This window comes from Apus apus, chromosome 3, assembly GCF_020740795.1.
Source record: "Apus apus isolate bApuApu2 chromosome 3, bApuApu2.pri.cur, whole genome shotgun sequence".
In the NCBI taxonomy this organism is placed as follows: domain Eukaryota; kingdom Metazoa; phylum Chordata; class Aves; order Apodiformes; family Apodidae; genus Apus; species Apus apus.
Window position 1 is genome coordinate 86,955,151 of NC_067284.1, and position 22,350 is coordinate 86,977,500.

The 22,350-nt window shown below is 39.2% G+C and overlaps 1 protein-coding gene across 1 annotated transcript in view; it reads right to left on the reverse strand.

Annotated features, from left to right (window-relative positions):
- DISC1 (DISC1 scaffold protein) overlaps positions 1-22,350 on the reverse strand; it is a 187,741-nt gene that overhangs the window by 111,230 nt on the left and 54,161 nt on the right. Inside the window, exons 4-6 of the mRNA XM_051613527.1 lie at positions 18,675-18,825; positions 15,229-15,358; positions 9,878-10,113 (exon numbers count right to left, since the gene is read on the reverse strand). Of these exons, the coding sequence (XP_051469487.1) occupies positions 9,878-10,113; positions 15,229-15,358; positions 18,675-18,825 (517 nt within the window). The remainder of the gene's footprint in view (positions 1-9,877; positions 10,114-15,228; positions 15,359-18,674; positions 18,826-22,350) is intronic.

The window sequence follows — 22,350 nt, forward strand, 5'->3', positions numbered from 1 at the left end:
ATGATAAAACCACAAAATTTCTCCTGAACTGAAGTGGTGAAAATCCAATTTCTCTACCTAAACTTGACAATGCTCTTGAGGCATGAACTTTGACACTAAATAGGAGAGAAAAGCTGTGTTTAATTCATACTGAAAATGAAATTTGTGGCAGTTGCAAGGACTACTCACCTGAATTAGAAGTAAAATGCAAAGTGTCACCTTGGAAAGCTTCCAACTTCAAAAATTAATCTGATCTGAGACAAAAACTATCAAGAGATTCACTTTAAGGCACAGGAGCATTGGACCTTCTGCACATTTCAATCTACAGAGTTGTCCAAGGAACATAAATGAGAATCCAGGTCTCTCAACTGTCAGAGAGCTGATTTTGCTCCAGCTGTCATTTGCAGAGCAGTATTTCTTCATTGTTGCTTTATGTCAAGGTTTGCTTCAATACACATGCATTCCCACTCAGAATGTATCGAGAGGCAGAACTAAAAGCACAATTTCCCCGTGTCTTTGTATAACTCCAGCTTTCCCATAAGACTTCCCATTGAGCCATGTGCTGCTGGCTGACTGCACTTGTCTTTGTCGACTCTGGAAGAGTTACGGGGATACAAAGTGGACTATAATAACTCATCATCCTTCCCAGAAGCTCCTACATACACAAGAACTCTAAACTGAGATGATCCTTATTTGCTGCTGTGCTGCCACCCCTCCCAGTTGTGAGAGGCTTGCAGAAAAATGAGGGCATTAGATGATAATTCACATTTTTTAAAAAATGTATTAATAAGATTTTTTTAATGCCTGCAATACGATGAATAAGGCAGCACTTCGGTCTGCACAGTATGGTAGCTGTTTTTTTAGATAAAATCACTACAACAGGAACAACTTGTTCAGTCACTTGAAGATGCTGCTGGCATCTTTAATGATTATTCCAAATTGAATTTTCATTGCATTAAGATATCTCCTGGTCCTGTAACATGCCATTCAGACAGCCAAACTAGTCACCTGTTTCAACCAGCCATCCTCAGGATGCTGTATTTTCCACCCCTCTTCTGTGAGCTGCAGCTGCAGGGCAGTTGAGGCAGTTGTTACTCCAGCTACTACCTGAAACAGGAGCATCAGACTCAAAGGCACAATCAAACAGCTATCTGCAGCAGCCATTCATCACATTCAAACACTAACCCCAGGTTTTCTGATGCATCAAGAGATCCCCATTCTTCTCCTACATCTGTTTGGAGGGCACAAAAACTAGAGCTTGCCCACAGCAGCTGCAATTATTCTCCTAAGAATAACATCCATTGTACTTCACTGACTGAAAGGGTCTGTCCCTGGATACTGTTTTTAGCTGTTTCTCTTTATTATATATAAACAAATTCTGTATAATACATTGATTGGGACAGCTGGTCATTTTTTCCTCAAGAGAAATAAGTGTTATTGTATGCACACCCAGAGGAATAAGCACATACGTGGCCTGGACTTTATAGGCTGCTACATCCCAGTGGATGTTGTTCAAGCAAGAAGGAAGAACCAGATGCTCAGCAGGGAAGACCAGATTCTTCATTATACTGCACATAATGAATACTCAAGTGGGTGGTACTCATCTTTCTGCTGGGACTTTTTCCTTCTATAATGCTGCTTGGAAGGACAAAAAATTGCTTCTAAGATTGCTCCAAAATATTCAGGTTGCTAGCACTGGCTTTGTCCTCCAAGATGGAAGACTTGCTCTCTGCTTTCCCTGATACGTTTCCAACCCCTCCTGTTATTCCCAAGGAATGCCTGTGCCTAAGTGCAGAAGCAGACTTTGCAGAAACCCTTTCTAATCCCTGTAATGGGGTCCTCACCAGCCCTGGTGGCATCAGCGTCACTACAAAATGCTGAGCCACACAACAAAGGACTCCGCTCAGACACAGGCAATTTGATCAAGAAGTCCTCTGCCACATTTTCAAACTCTGGCAGCTCTTGTCCAATGACTGTTTGCACCTTTGCAGGAATTCATGTGCTGAAATTCATGTGCTGAAGCTCCAACATTGCACTGCATGCCAGGCTTTGAGTACACAAGTTTCTTCTAGAATTGCTCCCACATGAGAAAAGAAGAAACAAAGCTACATATCCAGGTAGTCTGCCTTTCAATCCCAGGCAGAGAACAAAGGAATGAAGTTAATCCTAAATAGACAAAATGGAGAGGAAAACACCTACCTTTCTACATAAAGAAAGCTGAGCCTCCTAATCAGTCAGAACACAGAGGAAGAGGTAGGCCTCTTCTTTCACCTTTGACTTGTCTTAGCCTCTCACAAAAGCCTGCAGCCAAGTTCTTTGAGAAAGCTGAGATTAAGCCCTTGATGACCTCAAAACACAAACCCAGCTGTGGGACCAGCTGAAAATGAGCCAATTCTGTTATCAAAGCTCAAGTTGGGTTATGACATTTGACATGAAATTTGGAATTTTCCCTCCAAAAGCCCCTTGGGGCAGAGAATGCTGGCTATGCCACCAGTTGCTCCAAGGGCAGGTGGTCCAGGGAACTTCCAGGACAAAGTCCTCCCCTGGTGTCAAGGAATGCCCTCTCTGGCTCTGGTCCTCTGCTTGCAAGTCCACTGCTGCAGGTTTGTGAAATGGATGCACACAATAAAAATGGATCAATGAATCATTAAACAAAAGAACTACAATTAAAAAACCAGCACACCATAGCTTGCTCATTATCCTAGCAACAGTAGCAGCAGTAGTTGTCAGCTATATATTAAGAACCCCATGAGTGTATTTTGGTTCATCTCATGCAGCATAGACAGAGATGTTTCCTACAACAGAGAACAGTTCTAAAATTCTGTGTTAAGCTTAAAAAAAAATAATTAAAAAAAATCAGAGCAGCATGAAAAGGCCCTTAGACAAGTCAGTAAGGCAACTACAAGAAGTGACCTGTGCATCGTCCTCATGTCATGACAAGATGGTTTATCACTGAGCAAAATTAAGACAACATGAACAGGTCAAGGAGGGGAACTGAAGCTGTCAGAAGCCTTGAATATTCCCATCCCCAGAGCTTATGACTAGGACAGAAGTGCACAACAGGGAGAGAAGCTTCTGGGGCTGTGCAGCACTTCTTCACATGGTGTATTTCATATGCAAACACTCTTTTTCAATTCCTGCAGATCAGCAAAGCTAAAATAACTGAACCAGTGAGGTGACTGAGAGGTCTCTCTTCTTCAATTCTAGTACTCTGTGAAGAGGGGCAGAGCCAACTCAGGAAAAGGGACATGGGCTTTTCCCAGCAACTGATGGAGTCAGATCCTGCAGAGCATGTAGCAAGCTGAAGACAAGGAACACGAATCCCTCCTAGATGTCCTCCGGACAAGTGAAAGCCAGAACAAGGGCAGAAGGGATGGATTTTTCCACTCTCCTGGCTTTTATAGGATAGCTTGGAAGGGAATACTGGCTCCTCTCTGTTCTACCCCCTGGATACCCCAGGGTTCTAAACATTGCCTTCTCTCTAGGTCTTCAAACTGATACTGTAAAATTAACCTGTGCCCCCTCAGACCATAACTTGGAGTCTCTCCTGAAAACATTCAGGAAGACCTTTAAAAGAAACAAGTTTAGATTACTTTGCTTCTAACGTAATGACCAATATCAATTTCTGCTTATAATTAAGCACTACTAAGGTTGTGAAGTCAGGAAAAAGTGCAGAGAACAAAAAGGCTCCAAACAACCCCAAAAAAACAGTAAGTAAATATAGAAGTAAAGACTCCAAGACCATCTGGCATTAAAAGTACAATTCAGTTCTCTTCTGTCCCACACACAGGCCCAGGAGTCAGGAACATTAGCACCTGTGCACGGTGGTAGAAACTTTTGGATGCTATAAAGTTCTTTTATCCCTCTGCTCTTCGTATTTATGCTACCCTTCTGTTTCCAGAGGGTATTTTTAAAATATATGCATTCATTTTCACAGAAATAGTCAAAGAAAACCTCAAACCACATATTTAAAAAGAACCTACAGACTGCACATTATCTAGCAAACAACAAATATCTTTTTGAAAGGATAAGGTGCAATTTGCTTTGCTTTTTCTAAACACAATTCTCCAAAGGTAAGATTTCTCTTAAAAGGCTGAGCTGAATAAATACAGCTGCATTCAGACTTCTTCAGCAATTTAATGTAGCTTGCTAATTGCTAATTTCATGTGGACACACACTTTGAAGAACAAGAAAATATGTACAAAGCAGTCTCTCCTAATGACAGTATATGACAGCCCATTCTAAATGGCATGTTTCCTAAGTTGTTATGTAAAACTATATGAAAGTCTTCTTCAATGAACTTTTCCCAAGTAAACTAATTTCTTGGAAACACAGAAACACCACCTTTTTTTGCTTTATCAGGCTTTAGCCTCAACTGAAGTTGCCGAATGCTTTAGGTGTATTGCAAAGGTTTGCAACCCCCTTAGTATTTGTATTTCACTTTGAATTAATCTTTGTCAGATGAGCTCCAGGCATCACTATAGCAGAGTGAACTGGTTGCATAAAACTTCAAGTTCAGCTCCTTGTGCCACAGGCCATGACAGTACTATAATAAATAATATGCAGAATAGAGAACTTCCCTATCTTCAGAAGATCCCTCACACCCACTGTGGAACAAATTCCTACTAATTAAAAGTTGTTCCATGGGAAGGGTGGAAGAAGAGGAGCATCCAAATATTTTGAAAGATGTTTAATTGAATTTCTTCATTTCAACCAGCATTTAGTGCTCAGACAATAGTCCAGATGGAACTGTACAATTTATTTTAAGGATGACATGTTGTACAGTCACATACATCTGTAGATATGGATACAACCAAAAGACAAAATGCCAAGTGAAACTAAATATTAATAGAAGTATAACAGACTTCTCCTGTTTTCACTGTGAAATGTAAAGAAGAAAAAAAAGGAAACAACAGCTACTGAATAAGTCAATTAATTAACATGGTCTCATTTTATAATTAGAGGATTCAAGTTACACTAGTTAAAAATATGTATTACTGAAACAGCATCCTCTTCAGTAGAGGATATAGAAATTATATATTTTGTTACCCTTTGCAATCTCCAGGAGAAAGTACTTCACACTGAAAAACTAAGACCTATTTTCCTCTGATTTTAATATGTTGTATTTCATTAAAACAGACATGTAGTGGTACACACACCACCAGCTGCTCAGCCCTTTTAAACACATCTCCACACAACCCCATAAATCAACAGAGCTTTTCCACTGTGATTTCCTTGTTTTATAATGATTACACCCTTTAATTTACTAAGAGCAATTAGGCCTATCTGGATGAGCAAAACGACCACATTTTGTGGTCTCAACCTCAGTAAGAATCCCTGTCAAAACACAAGTTAATGTATTTGTCAGCACATGAACTGGCCAGGTTTTAACCTCAGCTTCTAAGAGCCCTCAAGAAAGGGCCCAGAGTAACATGTAACATTTCTCACTTTTTCAAACTCAAAGCATGCTATAGTTACTTCTTGTTTTCTAGACATCCACCACATACCTAAGATAAACAAGATAAAACAAAGCATTTTTAATCTTGCTGAAAATAACAATGTTTGACAAGAAAAATAAGCTTAGAGACAATGTTCAGCCCAATGTTACACTGACTTGCTCTCTTGCTTCTGCTCACTTCTCTCTAGGCAATTATTCTTCATTTAAGACGTTCTCCCATGTTCCCTGAAGTCTGCTGCAATAAGATGCTATTTAATAGCATTTAGACTAAGAAAAGCAAAATAATTTGTATTTTATAGTGAGCTGCAAGCCACTCAATACAATTCATTATAGCACAGATTGTCTTAGGATGATGCTTCACACCAGCCCTGTGTTATTCCAGTGCTGAATGCAACTCATGTACCCAACAAATAATTATGCAAAAGCACTTCATAGCACTACTTGAATGACTGGCACAATGCAGTTAGAATAAATATATAGTATCTTGCAACTCAGTACACAGAAGCTTGGCATTTACAGCCCATCAATACTGAACAACTTTCTACATAAACACTGATCATTAGTATATGTGCATGAGTAATAGTTTTATTTCTCATATAGCCCTAACTTGAGAAGACTTCAATTATTACCCTTTCTTCTCTGCAATGATTCATAAAATAAAGTGTACTTTTCCAGAATTTTTTTTTCCACATTAAATACTCCAAGACTTCAGAATTTAAAACTAATACACTGAACTGGCTTCATCAAGTATTTTAACCTGCTATTTAGTACACAATTGCCTTTCACAAGATGTACTGATTTATGATAAGCCAATGCAAGTTGCAGTGAGGGAAATTCTGGCTATACACCGGACAACAAAGTTCACAGTCAGGGTGGTGAAATGTAGGATGTCAAGCAAGGCTGCAAAATCTCCATCCTTGGAGACAGGCAAAACTCAGACAGATGGGGCCCTCTGCAACCTGATCTCACTCGGAAATTGTGGACCTGCTTTGAGCAAAGGTTTGACAAGATGACCTCTTAAATTATTCTATAGTTGTATGACAATGTAGGGGATGCCCATAGGCACATGAGAAGTATATCCACACCAGATGTCTTACTATCTGCTTGGTGCTTTTTCATCTTAGAGAAAGAAAAGAACATGACTGGATGCAGACGTAAGATGGAATCATAGAATTGTTAGGGTAGGAAGAGACCTTAAAGATCATCTAGTTCCAACCCTCCAACTATGGGCAGGGACAACTCCTGCTAGATCAGGTTGCTCAGAGCCCCATCCAGCCTGGCCTTGAAAACTTCCAGGGATGAGGCTTCCACCATCTCTCTGGGCAACCTGTTCCAGTGTCTCAACACCCTCATGGTGAAGAACTTCTTCCTAACATCTAATCTGAAACTACCCACCTCTAGTTTTGATCCATTCCCCTTAGTCCTATCTACTACCCGACATCCTAAGAAATCCCTCACCAGCTTTCTTGCTGTCCCACTTAAGATACTGGAAGGCCACAATAAGGTCTCCTTGGAGGCTTCCTTTCTCCAAACTATCTAACTCCAACTCTCTCAGTCTGTCTTCATAGAAGAGGTGCTCCAGCACTCGGATCATCCTCACGGCCCTTTGCTTAGTTTAACAGTGAGCCTGACTCTCACTGCTAATTAACTGTAACTGTTTTAGGAACATAGTCGTCACCTCAGCCTTTCTGAATATACACCCTGCCCTGAAAGCAAGAAGTGGCAGAGAACCCATGCTGGAAATGTGCCTGCTGACCATCACACAAGTATTGCTCTGAGATGCTTTCAGCCACCTAAAGTAGCAAGTGGTCTGGGACAAAGGTTTGAGAACCAAAGGCAAAGAAGGGGCTACATGATAAAGTCAAGTGGTTGCAGCACACAGCTGGACTGGAGATTTCAGTCTGTGCTCCCAAGGCAGCTTGTGCACTTTTCAGTACAGCAGCAGGCACATCATATACAACACAAGTAGATTTTGAATGAAATTTACTAGACCAAGAAACCACATCATGTAGCGGAAACACCTACCAGGTGTTTTTAATTCAGAGCCACCATCTCTGCCTGCAGAGAGGACAGAACCTGCTGAATAGGCAGCGAGTGGTACCTTTTGCTTCTTTGAAAGACTCAGCCAGCTAACTCCTAAATTGAAAGAAGAAAAGCAGATCTCAGAGGAAGAGCAAGTGCACTTTATTTCTGAACACGTAGCTGGGCAGTTGGGAAGGGCAGGCACGCACATGCAGTTTGAAATACAAGTGGTGTTATCACCACATCATACATAAATCGGGGCTGAAGAAAGAAGGAGCACCATCTGCTGCCCTTCTCCTAGTAACCTTCTAGTTATGTCACTTAACCTAGGACAGAAACTTGGCTTTTAGCTTCACTGCATCTGTGTGGAGGAGGGAAGATGAAGGTGTATCTTACAGACACACTATAGTTTATTAACCTCTAGAGCCATTTCTACCAGCTCATTTAGCTTTTAAGTTGGGAAGAAAAAGGGAAAAAAAATATAGCACTTCATTGATGAATAGTCACCAGCTCCCTCAACAATCACAGCCACTAGGTCTCTCTCTCATCTGAGCTGAGTGCTATAACCATTAATCCTCTCCACTTTCACTCTCCTAGAGTCAGATCTCCCCTCATCTGTTAGTCTTTTGGCCTTTTGCCAGATTTCTGCTTTTGCATTCCTGGATACATTAAAGTCCAGGTTAAGAACTGTGATGAAACACACTCCCTTCCAGGCTACAGAAATTCTTGGCAGGTAAGAGCTTGCTCTGAGGCTGTAGGTTCAGATCCAGACAGGCTGCAGAGGACCCACATTCTGAAGCTTCCACATTCTTAAACAAGGACTCTTGTTTCCATGTGACCATGCCATAGGTGGGCATCTACATCACTGCCAGTAGATTGGGTCAGAAAAGGCTTTGGGGTTTGACAAAAGCACACAACTATAACCTGACATAGGACATATAAACTGTTCCCGAAGGCTGTCACAGATGCCTGCTAAGTGTGCTTACTTGTGCAGCCCAAACAAGTATGCATTTGTCCCCATTTGCAATAGGAAAAATCCAGCTATGGCAAAGAGAGTAGAAGCACCTGTTCATTGGCCCTGGTGACACAAAGTTGATCAACAAATAAATCTAAAATAGAAAAGTTCCATTCAAAGCATCTTTTAAAATTAACAGAAAAGAAAGAAATTAATTCTAAACCTAGCTTAAAGTTCTGAACCCACATCAAATAATGAATGCCTGTATTCCCTCAACTGATTTGCTATTAATGGTGCCAGTGAGCAAAGAACTCCTGCACCAGTACAAATTTAACTCATCTATAAATTATTTCCTAAAGAGTTAAGTGCAAATCAAATAATGCATCAGCAATGTCGGTAGAAAGAAATCTCAAAAATCTAATCTCACATCAAAGCACACTTGTTCTCAAATTGTTTGAGACCTTTTATTCTTTGATCTGAGAAACACAGGTAGAAGATACCATTAAAACAAACTAAAGTTAAGAAACTATGTCCCATAACCTAATTTAAAATTTTAAACAAACCTCAAAAGAGAGGAATATTTCCTCTACAAAATGTTCTGCTGACTTCAAAAAAGTCTGTATAAATTAGCACACATGAGCAGCAATTTCTCATGAATGCTAATATAACCAAACTAAATCCAGTAAACATGGAGAAAAAAATTGTAAGCAACATAGTTATTGCTTATCTGAAAGAAATGCAACTTAAGATAAACATTAATTTTATTTTGTCCCAGTGACACTGCAGGCGTAACACTTTCAAAGTTCTATCACCAATGTCCCATGGACTGACAGTACAGTTTAGGCCCTGAAGCTCTTTTATTGCTTTTGTAAATAAAGACGAGGTTATTTACAAAATGTTACCAGGAGTAGCTACTTTTCCATTTAAAAGTACCATATGCTGTGCATTTAGCTGCAGGTATTCCAAAAGCCTTCCTGCTATATCCCTTCCCCCACTACCTCGAGTCCACGGTCTGAGCCTAACACCCATCACATCAAAGTGTTCACTGAAGCAAGAAGCACCTCTAATAATTATTTGGATGGTGCCTAGTACACACTCTCAAGCTGTGAGAAATATGTTGTAATTACTTCATTACTAAGCTGAGGAAAAAAAATTCCACCAGTTAACAAGACATAGTTTAAATTTATTATAGGTATTAACAGTTGATGCATGTATGTGTTTTCTGCAGGTAGCTGTTTACCATAACAAAAAGTGCAAGACCTTCAAATAACTACAAAGTCTTCCTTACTGAGCAAGTATGTTAATATTAGAACTTCACCAACTGTTCTCAGAAAATATTTAAGTCTCTGAATCCAGATAATCATCTGGCACAATTACAGAGAAAACAACTGACAGCCAATTCAATGGTACATTGGGAAGATACAAGACTCTACATCACTGACAACATACTGAAATTTAAATACCTCTTTATTGTCCCTGGAAGTTCCAGACTGAACTGAATTTGATAGGAGGATGCTAACATGTCATCCACAGCCTTGCTTATTTCCTGTAGTTCTCTCAAAGAAACGCAGCCAAGTAAAGCAGTCAATTCACAGTCCTGTGAGTGAATAAGCCTATCTTGTTCTTCAATTTCTTTTCTTAGTTGTTCATCTTTTGCTTCTAATATAGCCAGTCTTGCTCGAAGGTCTTCAATTTCTTTCTGTATAAAACAGAAACCTGAGTTTACTATGAAGTCTGCTGAAGAAACACCTCTTCTTCTAGAAACATGCTGTATAAGTGTTAGAAGTACCATGACTTAAGGTTGTTCAACTTAGCACAACAATAAATGAGAAGTTATTTTGTTGACATGCAAAAATTCTTATGCCTGATGTATTTAGAAACTCTAGTGCTTCCACAGTCTGAAACTCCCCACCTCCATTTCAACAGCAAAATTCAGGTTTCTCTTCCAATATCATCAGTCACCTTTTATGTTTAAAATACACATGTACTTCCCAAGTTAAAAACTTTCCCAAAAAACCCAAAATCTCAGTTCAACCACGACAACAGAATCTTGCTCAGTGATCAACTATCTCTCTGTCCTCCTGCAGAATACCCCTGCACAGGATGCAGCTGGTGAATCACTAACTCCTTGTCTAGTCCTTTCAATTATTAATTTTTAATTAAAGCACAAAAATCCTCCCTTGACTTAAAAGGACCAGAGCTTCAACCTCAGTTGCACTCATCTTGCCAGAAGTTCAAACCCTGTATGTTATGATACTGGTGTTTTTTGAAAGAGCATGTTCTAATTTCTCCTTAAAAAGCAACAGGTACCTTGTAGCCAAGGAAGGAACATTTCATGAAGGAGTCTTGGTTGCTGAGTTAATAAAGTTATTTAATATATGGCTGTTGGCTCCTTTTGCCCCAAATTTGAAAATGAATTTTAAAAAAATTATATAAATCAAAGAAGTACTACTTGTTATTGAGGCAGTTGAATGCCATACTGGAGAAATTTATTCTATTTCTACATTACTTAAAGTCTTTCTTAAAGTGGCTTTCCAAGCCACTTATGCTATTACATTCACAAGCAGCCACAGACTGAATGTTCACTATCTTCCATACAACCAACAAGATGGGTCTCTGAATTGCTTGCTGTCTCTAGACTGTTGACAGAAATCAAAGCTCATAATTCCATGTTCTGACTATATTCCATCCTCGTAAGAAGAAAAAGTAAATTAAAAAATGAATTAAATTCCACAACCTCTTCCAGGCAAATAACTAGGCATTCACAAAACTGACAGTAGAAACAACCATAGCTTTTCACGGTAATTCACTTCTTCATTCTCTATCTGTAGAATGGCAATAAGAACATCTCTTCACCTAAAGTGATGCTACAGAGATAAAATTATGTGGTTTTGAATTACTCAGATGCCATGTTGATTAATGATGTAAAAAGAGCCCATTTGCAAATTAATAAATCTGCATCCAAAAGAGAGTCTGAGTGGCTAAAAGGGTTCTGGGCCCAAGCACTGAGTTACAAACATAAAATGGTATTCTGAATATCTTTTCATCTTCAGCAATGTATGGAGGCAGGGATTCAGGAAAGAAAGGCATGCTCATATAAAGACTTTAATAAGAAATCCAAACTATGCACAGCTAACTGACTGGCATATCTTTGCTTTTGAGTTCTACTCTTGGAAACCTTAATGTTCTTTTAATGTTTTCAATGTAGTTGAAGTGAAGTTTAGTTCACCAGCGCTCCTTTTGTCAACAAACACATTTTCAGGTTTGCTGCACTGCAACAAGCTCTCTTCAGTATCACTTAAACCAATAAGCAGTCCTTGCATGTTAAAAGGCTGACTGGCTGAAAAATTTAAACTTAGACTAGTGCTGCACATCAGATTATTCCATTATTTTCCTCCTTTTTGGTTTTATATTTAGCGACAGAAGAACAGAGTGGCCCATGTTTCAACCCACAGGCATTTGTCAAGGACAGAAAGGTCAGCAGGCCAAAAACACCAGTTTTGTTTCTTTCAGTCTCAAATCAGGCTTTTAGTGCTCACAAAGGACAATTCTGTCTCTGTGTTACTCGTTTGGGAATACTGCCAAAATCTTAATAGGCTATACTTAATACAAAGACATTCATACTCGTTGCAATCACTGCAAGAAGCATCTTACATGGGAGCAGAAAAAGAGATGAACAGAATTTGGTTTTAGAAACACGCTTTTAGCACTGTAATGTTTTTACAACATAAATAGATACCAGAAGCACACAGAGAAAGCTGTTCTGTTTGGGAATAGTTCACAGGCATTTTTGGGAGAACACAGATTTTACTCAGTAAGTTGGAATTCTCTCAGATTCTTTTCCAGAAATGCCAAGAAGCCTTTAATGTACTCCTGGTCAGTCACCAGAGACAGATAAAAAGAATTTAAAGTCTCGGCATGGAGCAGCAGATGATATTCAGCTCACTAAGCAGAAGCTGGAGTTTTACTTTGCAGATCTAAGTTTAAAATGAGATTTCTAATAGGACAGCTAACCACTACTCATTGTAATTCTCCACATTCACTTATGGGCTGCTGTTCTCCATGAAGTACAAACTGCAGTAGAAACATCTAGATACCATCAAAGGCTCTTAAATCCCTGAAGACCAATGCAGAACCAACAAGACAGAGGGCAAAAGGAAACTTACTCAGTAGCCCCCCACAATCCAAGAGGAGATGGTCAGTGACCTGCTCCACCATATAGATGTGCACAAATCTATGGGGCTAGATGGGATGCACCCAAGAGTGCTGAAACAGCTAGCAGGGGTGCTCACCAAGCCACTTTCCATCATTTATCACAGTCCTGGCTGACTAGAGAGGTTCCAGCAGATTGGAAATCAGCCACGTAGCCCCCATAATATAAGAAGAGACAGAAGGATGATCCAGGAAATTACAGGCCTGTCAGTTTTACTTCAGTATTGGGGAAGCTGATGGAGCAGATCATCCCGAGTACCATTATGCGGTACATCCAGGACAACCAGATGACCAGGCCCAGATAACATGAGTTCATGAAGAGCAGATACTGTTTGACTAACCTGATCTCCTTCTATGACAGGATGACCTACTTATCGGACAAGGGAAGGCCTGTGGATACTCTCTACCTCGACTTCAGCAAGGCCTTTGACACTGTTTTCCACAGCATTCTCCTACAGAAGCTGGCTGCTCGTGGCTTGGTTGAGCACATGCTTTGCTGGATTAAAAACTGGCTGGACGGCTGGACCCAAAGAGTTGTGTTCAATGGAGTTAAATCAAGTTGGCAGCCAGCCACAGGTAGTGTTCCCCAGGGCTCAGTGCTGGGGCCACTCCTGTTTAACATCTTTATTGATTATTTGGATGAGGGGATAGAGTGCACCCTCAGTAAGTTTGCAGATGACACTAAGTTGGGTGGGAGTGTTGATCTGTCTGAGGGTAGGGAGGCTCTGCAGAGGGATCTGGACAGGCTTGGTTGATGGGCCAAGGACATTGAGGTTCCGGAGAGGGCGCAGAGAAGGGCAACTAGGCTGATTAGGGGTCTGGAGAGCAGGTCTTCTAAGGAGAGGCTGAGGGAGCTGGGGCTGTTCAGCCTGTAGAAGACTGAGGGGACGCCTCATTGCTCTCTACAACTAACCAAAAGGAGGTTGTAGTGAGGCGTGTGTTGGCCTCTTCTCCCTGGTGACCAATGATATGACAAGAGGAAATGGGGTCAAGTTGCACCATGGGATGTTCAGTTTGGTATCTGGAAAAATTTCTTCACAGAAAGAGTGGTGAGGCATTGGAACAGTCTGCCCAGGGAGGTGGTGGAGGCACCGTCCCTGAAGGTGTTCAAAAAACAGGTAGACATGGTGCTTCAGGAGATGGTTTAGTGGTCATGGGGCTGTAGAGCTGATGGTTGGACTTGATGATCTTGAAGGTCTTTTCCGACCTTAATGATTCTATGATTCTATGAAAAGAAATGTAAAGTGGGTCTAAGGAAAAAAAATAAAAACAGTTAATTCTGATCATGTGATAGTTTGGGCAGGAGCAATCCCTAAGTAATGCTGGAAGCCACCAAACATCACTGGTCAGCCTCCTTCAGAACCTTGAATTCATTACAGTTTTGATCAAATGCTCATAAACAGCATGCCTGTATAATGGTGCAGCTCCTTTTTTCCCTAGTATAACTACATAAGAACAAAGATTCACCTGGAGCAAGTATAAAAACATTAGCTGACACGGAGTCTTAAGTACAGCACTTTTCAATTGTAAAGCTTGAAGTGGCTGGTTGGATGTCTAGATTAGCAACAATAGTTTTCTGGGCACTGAAAACGTTGAACTACATTATGTCTCCTCTTATACATTGATGAAATAAATCCAAACAATACAAAAAGGTTATGACTAGGATAGAAGAGACATTTCGTCATGTAAGTAAGGTTTTGCAATGGCCATCTAAGAAGCTTTTCTCAATTTCTTTCTCATTTAGATAGATATATGTATTTCTGTGGATACAAACACACAGACTATTATAGTGTTTGATTCACCAAAGGAGGAAACGCATTAAAAAATAAAGACATTTAAATACGAGACCACGGGGCGGGCGGGGGGGGGGGGGGGGGGGCAATAATAATTAAAAAAATAGACCTACTAGCTTCTCTTTAGATGTCACACTGCTGAGGTTTAAATAGAGATGGAACAAAGACTTGTACTAGACACTAAACTGAAATTTTTGAAGAACAATGAAAAGAAACAGCTAAATTTTGGTTAAAAGGTTTGCAGATTTAAACTTGGACAAAAGCCATCTTAAAAACATTTAATTTGCCAAATTACCACGTTGTGACATCACGTGTCAGTGTAAAGTTATTGTAGGCAATTGCCAACTGCTTCACGATGATTCCTTCATCCTTATGAAATGCATCAATAATCTTTCAGGAACAAAAGCTGGAAAATCATGTATTTATAGTCAATTCTATTCAGAAATGTATGAAAGATTGCTTCCTTCAAAACTTCTTTCCTTCAAATAAAAACCTCTGAAGATCATTGAAATATTAAAATATCAAATTAGAACATAAAGCACACTTAATAAGATAATGAGGAAAGCTAAAGCACACACACAAGCCACAAAGCTTTCCAGTTCTGCTTCTCTGTAATGAGATTAACACAACTCCTGTGGCTGCCATCTCCAATCATCACTTAGATTATCAACTGGATCACAGCCAAGGCTATAATTGCTGCACAGAAGCAAAGTCACTATTACAATAAATTTATTTGATTCTGTGTGACAGCTTTCAAGCTCTTCCCTACACGGCACTGGTTCTTATAAACAACTTTGCAGTCCTGTTACCTGTAAACATTTCTTCTCTTGAAAAAGTTGATTTCGTTTTGTGGCCAAAACCTGCATCCTCTCCTGGTAAGCGGATCTCAAAAGTCTATGTTCATTTCCATGCCAAAGCTGGGCTTCTTCCCGTCTAATCCTTTGGAAAAAAAATGACAAAAGCTAAAAGTTAGTGTTACAGCTGAGTATCAACTCAAAGATTAAATATATCAGAACACTACATGTTACCTTCAGCAACATAGCACTGCATCACCAGAATAATTACATCTTAAACAGATACAGTTAGAGAACAAGAGATTTTTCCTTGGCTTATCTTCATTTATTATCATCTCAAACATTTACACTGTTTTTACAACATACAGAAGAAGGAAAAAAGAAAACTTGTATAGCTTAAGGCTTCCCCCAGCTTTTACATGTTTCAGAAATTTATCCATCACTGCCTTGAAAGAGACAAAACTAAGGCATGTAATTTCTATCAATAAAGAGAAAAATCTCTTTTAGACAGAAGTTTAGAAACTTGCCAAAGCCATTTTTGCAGCTTCTGTCAGCTTTTGGAGACTACATTAGAGATCATCTGGAGTGTTTGCTCCATGATGCCAAATTTTACTTCTCTCACGTACAGCGAGTTCTTTCAAAATCGCAGTCAGTGGGATTCCTCACAGTGGTCGGTGGTTGGTACAACCCTCAGCTGCAAATTTGTGCATGATTGGACCCCAAGGTAATCAGTGCATTACATGAAGTATCAATCTATAATCAGCCTCTCAGAAAGCACCTGCAAACAACGCAAACCTATTTTGTCTTGTGTGTTCCTGCATGAGGGCATGCACGCTTGCAAGGCCAATAGCATTTCCGTGTCCACCTCCAAAGACAAGTGCATGCATTTCCACATGAAGGGTACAGATGCACTTCAATTATCTTCCTTAAAAAAATACTCTGTATCAAACAAAAGATTTTTGAAGCATGGTTTCCCATCGTAATCTTGCAAAGCAAGTACATCCATGCCACATACAAGACATGCATCACAAGTCTGGTTTAAGCATGATTAACCACACAATTATCATCTCCATGCACAGCTGTTTAACAAGTGTCTAGAACAAGAGGTTCTTGTCTCTTCTGCCGGGCCATCAGAAGACATGCATGCTTTACTCCCTCTCTGTGGACTTAAGAATGTATTGAAAAAGCAAAATAAAACCCTGACACTAAAATAAATGGCATTAATACTTAAACAAAACAGACATAATGACAGTGTATTTCTGTAATAACAAAATAAATCAAAGAGACACCCATATTATGAATTACTAGGCCACCACCATCTACGTGCCTTACAATCATTACATATTGCTGTGGCTCCAACAGCCCACACTTCTCAACTCCAAAGTCACTTTCTCTCAGTCAGAGCTGCATTTTTCTGAGAGCTGCATGCAATAGAAATTTTGGAGTGGCTGGCCAAAGTGTAAGAAATATTCCATGATAAACATAGGTTATTCTCAGAACCGTTTTGGAAATTCCATGTTCATGCCTACTTGGTATTGAGGAAACAGGAAGATCTCTCTGATCTCACCAAACTTGGTGAGAACACTGCACAAACACTATACTGTTCCTAAGCTAAACATAACCAAATCTGGCTCCTACCACTTGTCTTCAGTATCCTGTGTCAACTGAATGCCTTCACCTAAATATTCATCTCATAATTTGATGAAGTAAAACAAAACCAGGGAATGAATTTTAGTCTCATGTATTACAAAACAAAAACAAAAACAAACCCTGCTACAAATACTTTTCATTTTAAAAGCTATTTGCAAAAAGATGAGACTGGCTTGACTACAGAAAAAATGCAATCATCTGGTCTTCTGGGGCTAGTCTGATCATCTTTTTAATTTTCCAGGTGAAAAATGAAATCTTGGGTATATTGGTTTTGTTCTGATTAAAAATGAAAATAAAACTGAAGCCTGCACGTTTCCTTGAAGAAGTGGTCAAGTTTTGCACCCTGTACTACCTAAAATTACCATTGAGCAGAAAAAACTTAAAACACTGCTATAGAGGACAATGGGTACACTTGCTACATCAACAAGAGAGCCAGACCACAGACAAAGTGGTGTGAAAGGCTGCAAGAATGAAGTGAGAAAAAGCAACAAGTCAAACTCAAGCTCAAAAAACGTGAGTGTGCAAAGGACAGAAAAGTGAAAAGGATATTCATCTGACCCTGAAGAATAGCACTGCCCTCAGAGCTGTACAAAAAAAAGAGTTACAGATATAACCATCCAAAGAACAGGAATACTTTCATAAATGTATATTTCTATAAATAGTATATGTATTTTATATATAAAAATATAACATCTAGACATTACATAGGAAAAAAAATAAGAACATTATGTAATTCAAGGATGCTTTAATGGTTCAATTTCTATGGCATCAAAGACAACACCACCTCTAAAGCCAAAATCATTATTACAAATGAATGCACATAGTGAACACTTCTCAATGACAAAGTACAGAGTGCTGCATACCAATCTTTAAGGAAGGGTAAAACAGCTTCTTAAGGCCTCAGAAGGCAGAAGGAAACACCTTTCAGTGCAGCTTGCTTTAAACTTGCCTCATTACTAAATCCTATACAGTCTAAAAATATCCTTAAAAGTCTCAAATTTTGCAATAAAATCCTATTATCTGTACTCATTTTATCTAATTTTCATGTATATCAAAAATTACACCCAAAGGTATTGACTAGCACACTGCAGCCTTTATACGTACAAGCTGACAGAAAATGAGGTTTTTCTTCTTTCCTTTGTGCTACTGCATTTGAGAATAGCTTCCCATACCTCTGAAGAATCCTCTTCTAACAACAGTAACCAGTAGCATAGCTGAAGAAAGACCCAGAAACAGAGACAACTTTGTCTTCCTAAGCTAACTATCTCCCTTGGGTCATTCACATGTTCCCCCAATCTTTGAAGTTATCCCTTCAAGAGAAGGCTTAGAATTTATTTTTATGACTGTTTATAGTGCTGAGCACATTACTGCCACTTAACAAATGAAGCATAAAAGAAATCTCTGAAAGATCTAAGCATATAAAAAAAGAATCTGTTTTACTTTATATTTAAATATCCTTTCATTGCCTAAAAATGAGCATCAGAATTAACTTCACAGGGAACCCTTGCTCAAGCTGCGTTGTTGTACACTCAACTGCCATGTCAAGGATTCAAATCCATTCCCACTCAACATCAGTGGGAAAAGTTCCACTTAATTCACCAGTTCATCATGATCAACGTTTTTCTGGGCAATTCTGAAAGAACTGTAGAAATAAAATTTAAAAAAAGAGGAGTGGGGGGGGTGTTGGGTGTTCATAAAGAAGCTCCATGTTAATATCTTAAAACATTTTATTAAAATTATTCATAAGCTGAATTCTGCTTTTTAAGAAACACAAAAGCGCATTTTACATAAAAAGGAACCAACCAACTTACCGATTATCAGCATTCCAATGCAATGCTGCTTGAACTTGGGTAACAAACCTATCCAAAAAGCTGCTAATTGAAGGATGCCTTGAAGGAAGCTGAAATTTTAAAGAATCTTTCTCTTTCTCTAATTCTTCCAGTTTCCGTCTAAATTTATCAGCTAAAAATAAAATAAAATAAAATTACTTATCAGTGACAAAATGTTCCATTTTACCTGAAGAAGAAAAAAGTCGATCAACAAAAAGTAAAATCCACCTCACAGGCAGTTCATTCCCTTTTGATAAAATACATCAGTTGGATTTGCTCGAGGTTTAATTACTTAGACTGCAATGGAAAACGAGGTAACTACAATACTAAGCTACTTTCTTTTATGACAAGGACAAAACTGCAGGCTTCCCAGCACTTTTACAGAGGTTTAATTTAGTAAGACTGCAAAGAATTGGCTCAGAGTTATCATCTGTGCTCTTTTCCTACAGTAACACCTCTGTATTCAATTCTAAGAAAACTCTTCCTCTTCACTGCTCCAGTTTTAAAACAATCTTTTAAAACAATCTTAGATGGCTTTGAAAAAATCTTTTTAAAAATTGCATCGTTCTTACGTCAAGAACTGAAAAATCACATAAGATATTTCAGCAGAAAATGCACGTGCAATTAGAGCAATTAAAGAATTATCTTATTCCAGGCTCCCTTGAATTATGTGTAGTTCATTATCCAACAAAAATATTTACTTCAAATAAAAATGAGAGTGGTCCTTAAGAGAGTGCTTTGATACTACCATAGCACTGTAAATTTCTTAGGGTAAACATTTACCTGTACAAATTAGTTCTTACTTTGTTTTCTTTGCTGGTGTAGAAAACAAAGGAACACAGTTTCAATTACAAATGATCATTTCTGGTACATCTATTCTCTCTAGTGTTGGAATACTAGCAAAATCACACACATGACAGTTAACAAGCCTGGCTTGTCCAAGCCAGAACACCTTTGATGATCCATTAGTCAAATCAGAGACATTTGAGCTAACCCACAAATGGAAAACCTTTACAGTTCAGTACTTTGCTCATGACCCCACTGCCTGCAATTTTGAGTGATTAGCATTCCTTCCCTTCTAACATTTTCAATACATGTTACTACTAGAATAACATCCATCTGTGCATGCTTTTTACAGCTTTTTCGGGGTTTTTTTCCTTAAAGGATTTTTAAGAAGAGGGGTTGTTTACATTTGCTGGCTTAGTGAAATGATCAATTTTTACAATAATTTATCAATAGTACTGATCTCTGTTCTGCTCCTGTGCTGATGGGGTGGAATAAAGACAAAGAAAGTAATAATGAGACCAGACCTTCTCCCTTAGCCAGCAGACCTTTGCAGGGTAGTTAAACGCATGTTGTTGCTGCTGCTGTCATTATTATGGTGCAAAATGCTGCTGGAAGGCTCTAGCCAAAATGATCAGCACCCAGATTACTGCATGGTCCAGGCCTTGCCCCAACAACCACAGGTACACCTGTGCATACTCTTCCTGCAAAGGAGAGATACCTTTTCAGCAGCAGAGGTGAGGCACATCTGCAGTGTGTTTCTCAGGGACCACAGCTGAACAGATTCATCCCACCCTTATCAACCCAAGGAAACTGGAATTTGGGCCCAGATGAGACTTTGAGCCCATACTTTGACCAGAAAAACTTATCAGCATTTGCATTTTGTGTGGAACTTCAAACACAACCATCAAAAATACCACTGTTAAAAACAGATAAGTATGGGTTGGACTGTGACCACTGAACACCAAAACATGTGGAACCACCTCCTTTTACTCAAACCATCAAGCGTTCTGTGCTACCCAAGCAGGAGTTGTAGCAACCTTCTACAGCTATTCAATGACGTTGTCATTGTTCTTAAATATAATTATGCTCACACTGCATTTGAATGCCCAACTGTTCAATCATTCTACTCCTACCCAACCTGGCCCTAGAAACAGGCTATTTTAGGAAGGAAAACAGATGAGGGGATCCACATGCCAATTCATTCTCTCTCATTAATTCCTGGCTGCATCTTGCTTTATATATTCCAGTCTACACAGGATTCAATTAGTTTCTACTAACAGACGTTTCTAAATAATTTGTTTCACTGGCATTTTTATAAGTACTGTTGCTGGCCTTATCTGCTTATCATCTCTCAGCACTACATGATCATTTCCCCTTTCAGCATTGTGGTTAGGGGTTCTATCTCAAGAGACTCCACCACTGAGCTGAACACTGCAGCACTCAGCTTTTAGGCTCCACTCCTCGAAAGGAGACCCCTCAGTTTGATTTGGCTGATGTTTTCAGTGCATGGAGAGACCAAGACACCTCAGTTCCAGCTGCAGAGAACCATGCAAATAAGGCTCATTTCATTCCAGCTCAGTCCAGCACTGCAGCTCAAGAGAGATCTGGATGAAGCAGAAGTAAAGGAAATTACAGAAGTCATGTGAAAAACAGGTTAATAAGCAGGATATAAAGACTGAGGGGAGTAACTTCCACTACTGTTACATACCAGGAAGGCAGTAATACAATGCTTTTCACCTTCCCAGAGAACTTGGGTCCTCAGTAACAAACCTGAGTTACAGCAAAGGCAATGAGGGAAAACATTAGAGATAGTAAAGCACTAAAACTAACTGCATGGGACAGCCAGACTCCACCAGTCTTGGTTTTCAGGTCAGACAACAGCTCTTAGGAACAGCGCTAGCATACTTTTTAAGGTTGAGGCCAGCAAGACCAAATGTGTTCTCCTGAGACCCCTTCCCATCATATTTTGTAGGATCCTCCACCCAGGAAAATGACACAGAAGTACTCTGTTTTTCATAAGCCATCAGATCCCAGGACACCATCTTTTTTTTACCTTCATTTTGGCCTTTATACATGGTATTTCAACACAGAAAACACATTCACAGGATGCCAGATCTCACTGATGGTCTGAGACACCAAAAGAAACCACATGCACTCACATACCTCCATCACACATAAAGGTTTAATACTTTTTCCTCTGTCTCATATGTCACCTCAAAATAAGTCATTTAAGACACAGCTTACATGCAAAAAGCAATCCCCCATTTGATGAAGTTCTTAAACAAAGGAATTTTAATGTATTCAATACATCCTCTTTTACACACAAGCATTAGGAATAAGGCTCAATTCTCTTTACCAGCCTTTTATTTCACTCTGTTCTATCCTATGGATACCCTAGATGAAGCTTCTACTTTAGTGCAAACAGCAAAAGTCAACTCTTAAATTACCCTCCATCCCAATCTGCTACTGCCTGGTGCACGTCAGACATCCCACTCAAATTAAAGCCAATCCAGGGTACAGGTCTGGAAGAGGCTAACTGCTGTTCTCAATTAAACAGTCAGCAGTCAGAGAGTTGTCTTGTCTCCATAGATCATATTTTGTAATAGCTTTGAGCAAAGAAAGCAATTTCCATAATTTTGAATTTACCATATGAGAACATCTGGCTACCTGCCTACTTTTTACATATACTAATATTGGATTTACTCCCTTGAAGAGAAGGTTCACTTTATCAGAACTATTTATCATCATTTAAAAAACATTTAAGAAAATCATCATAGTAAGGGTAGAACCTCATTTGTTACATACTGCATGTATTTATGCTTATTCATGCCTGTTCTTTGATGATAGGTGGGAAGATGATCAATCATACTAG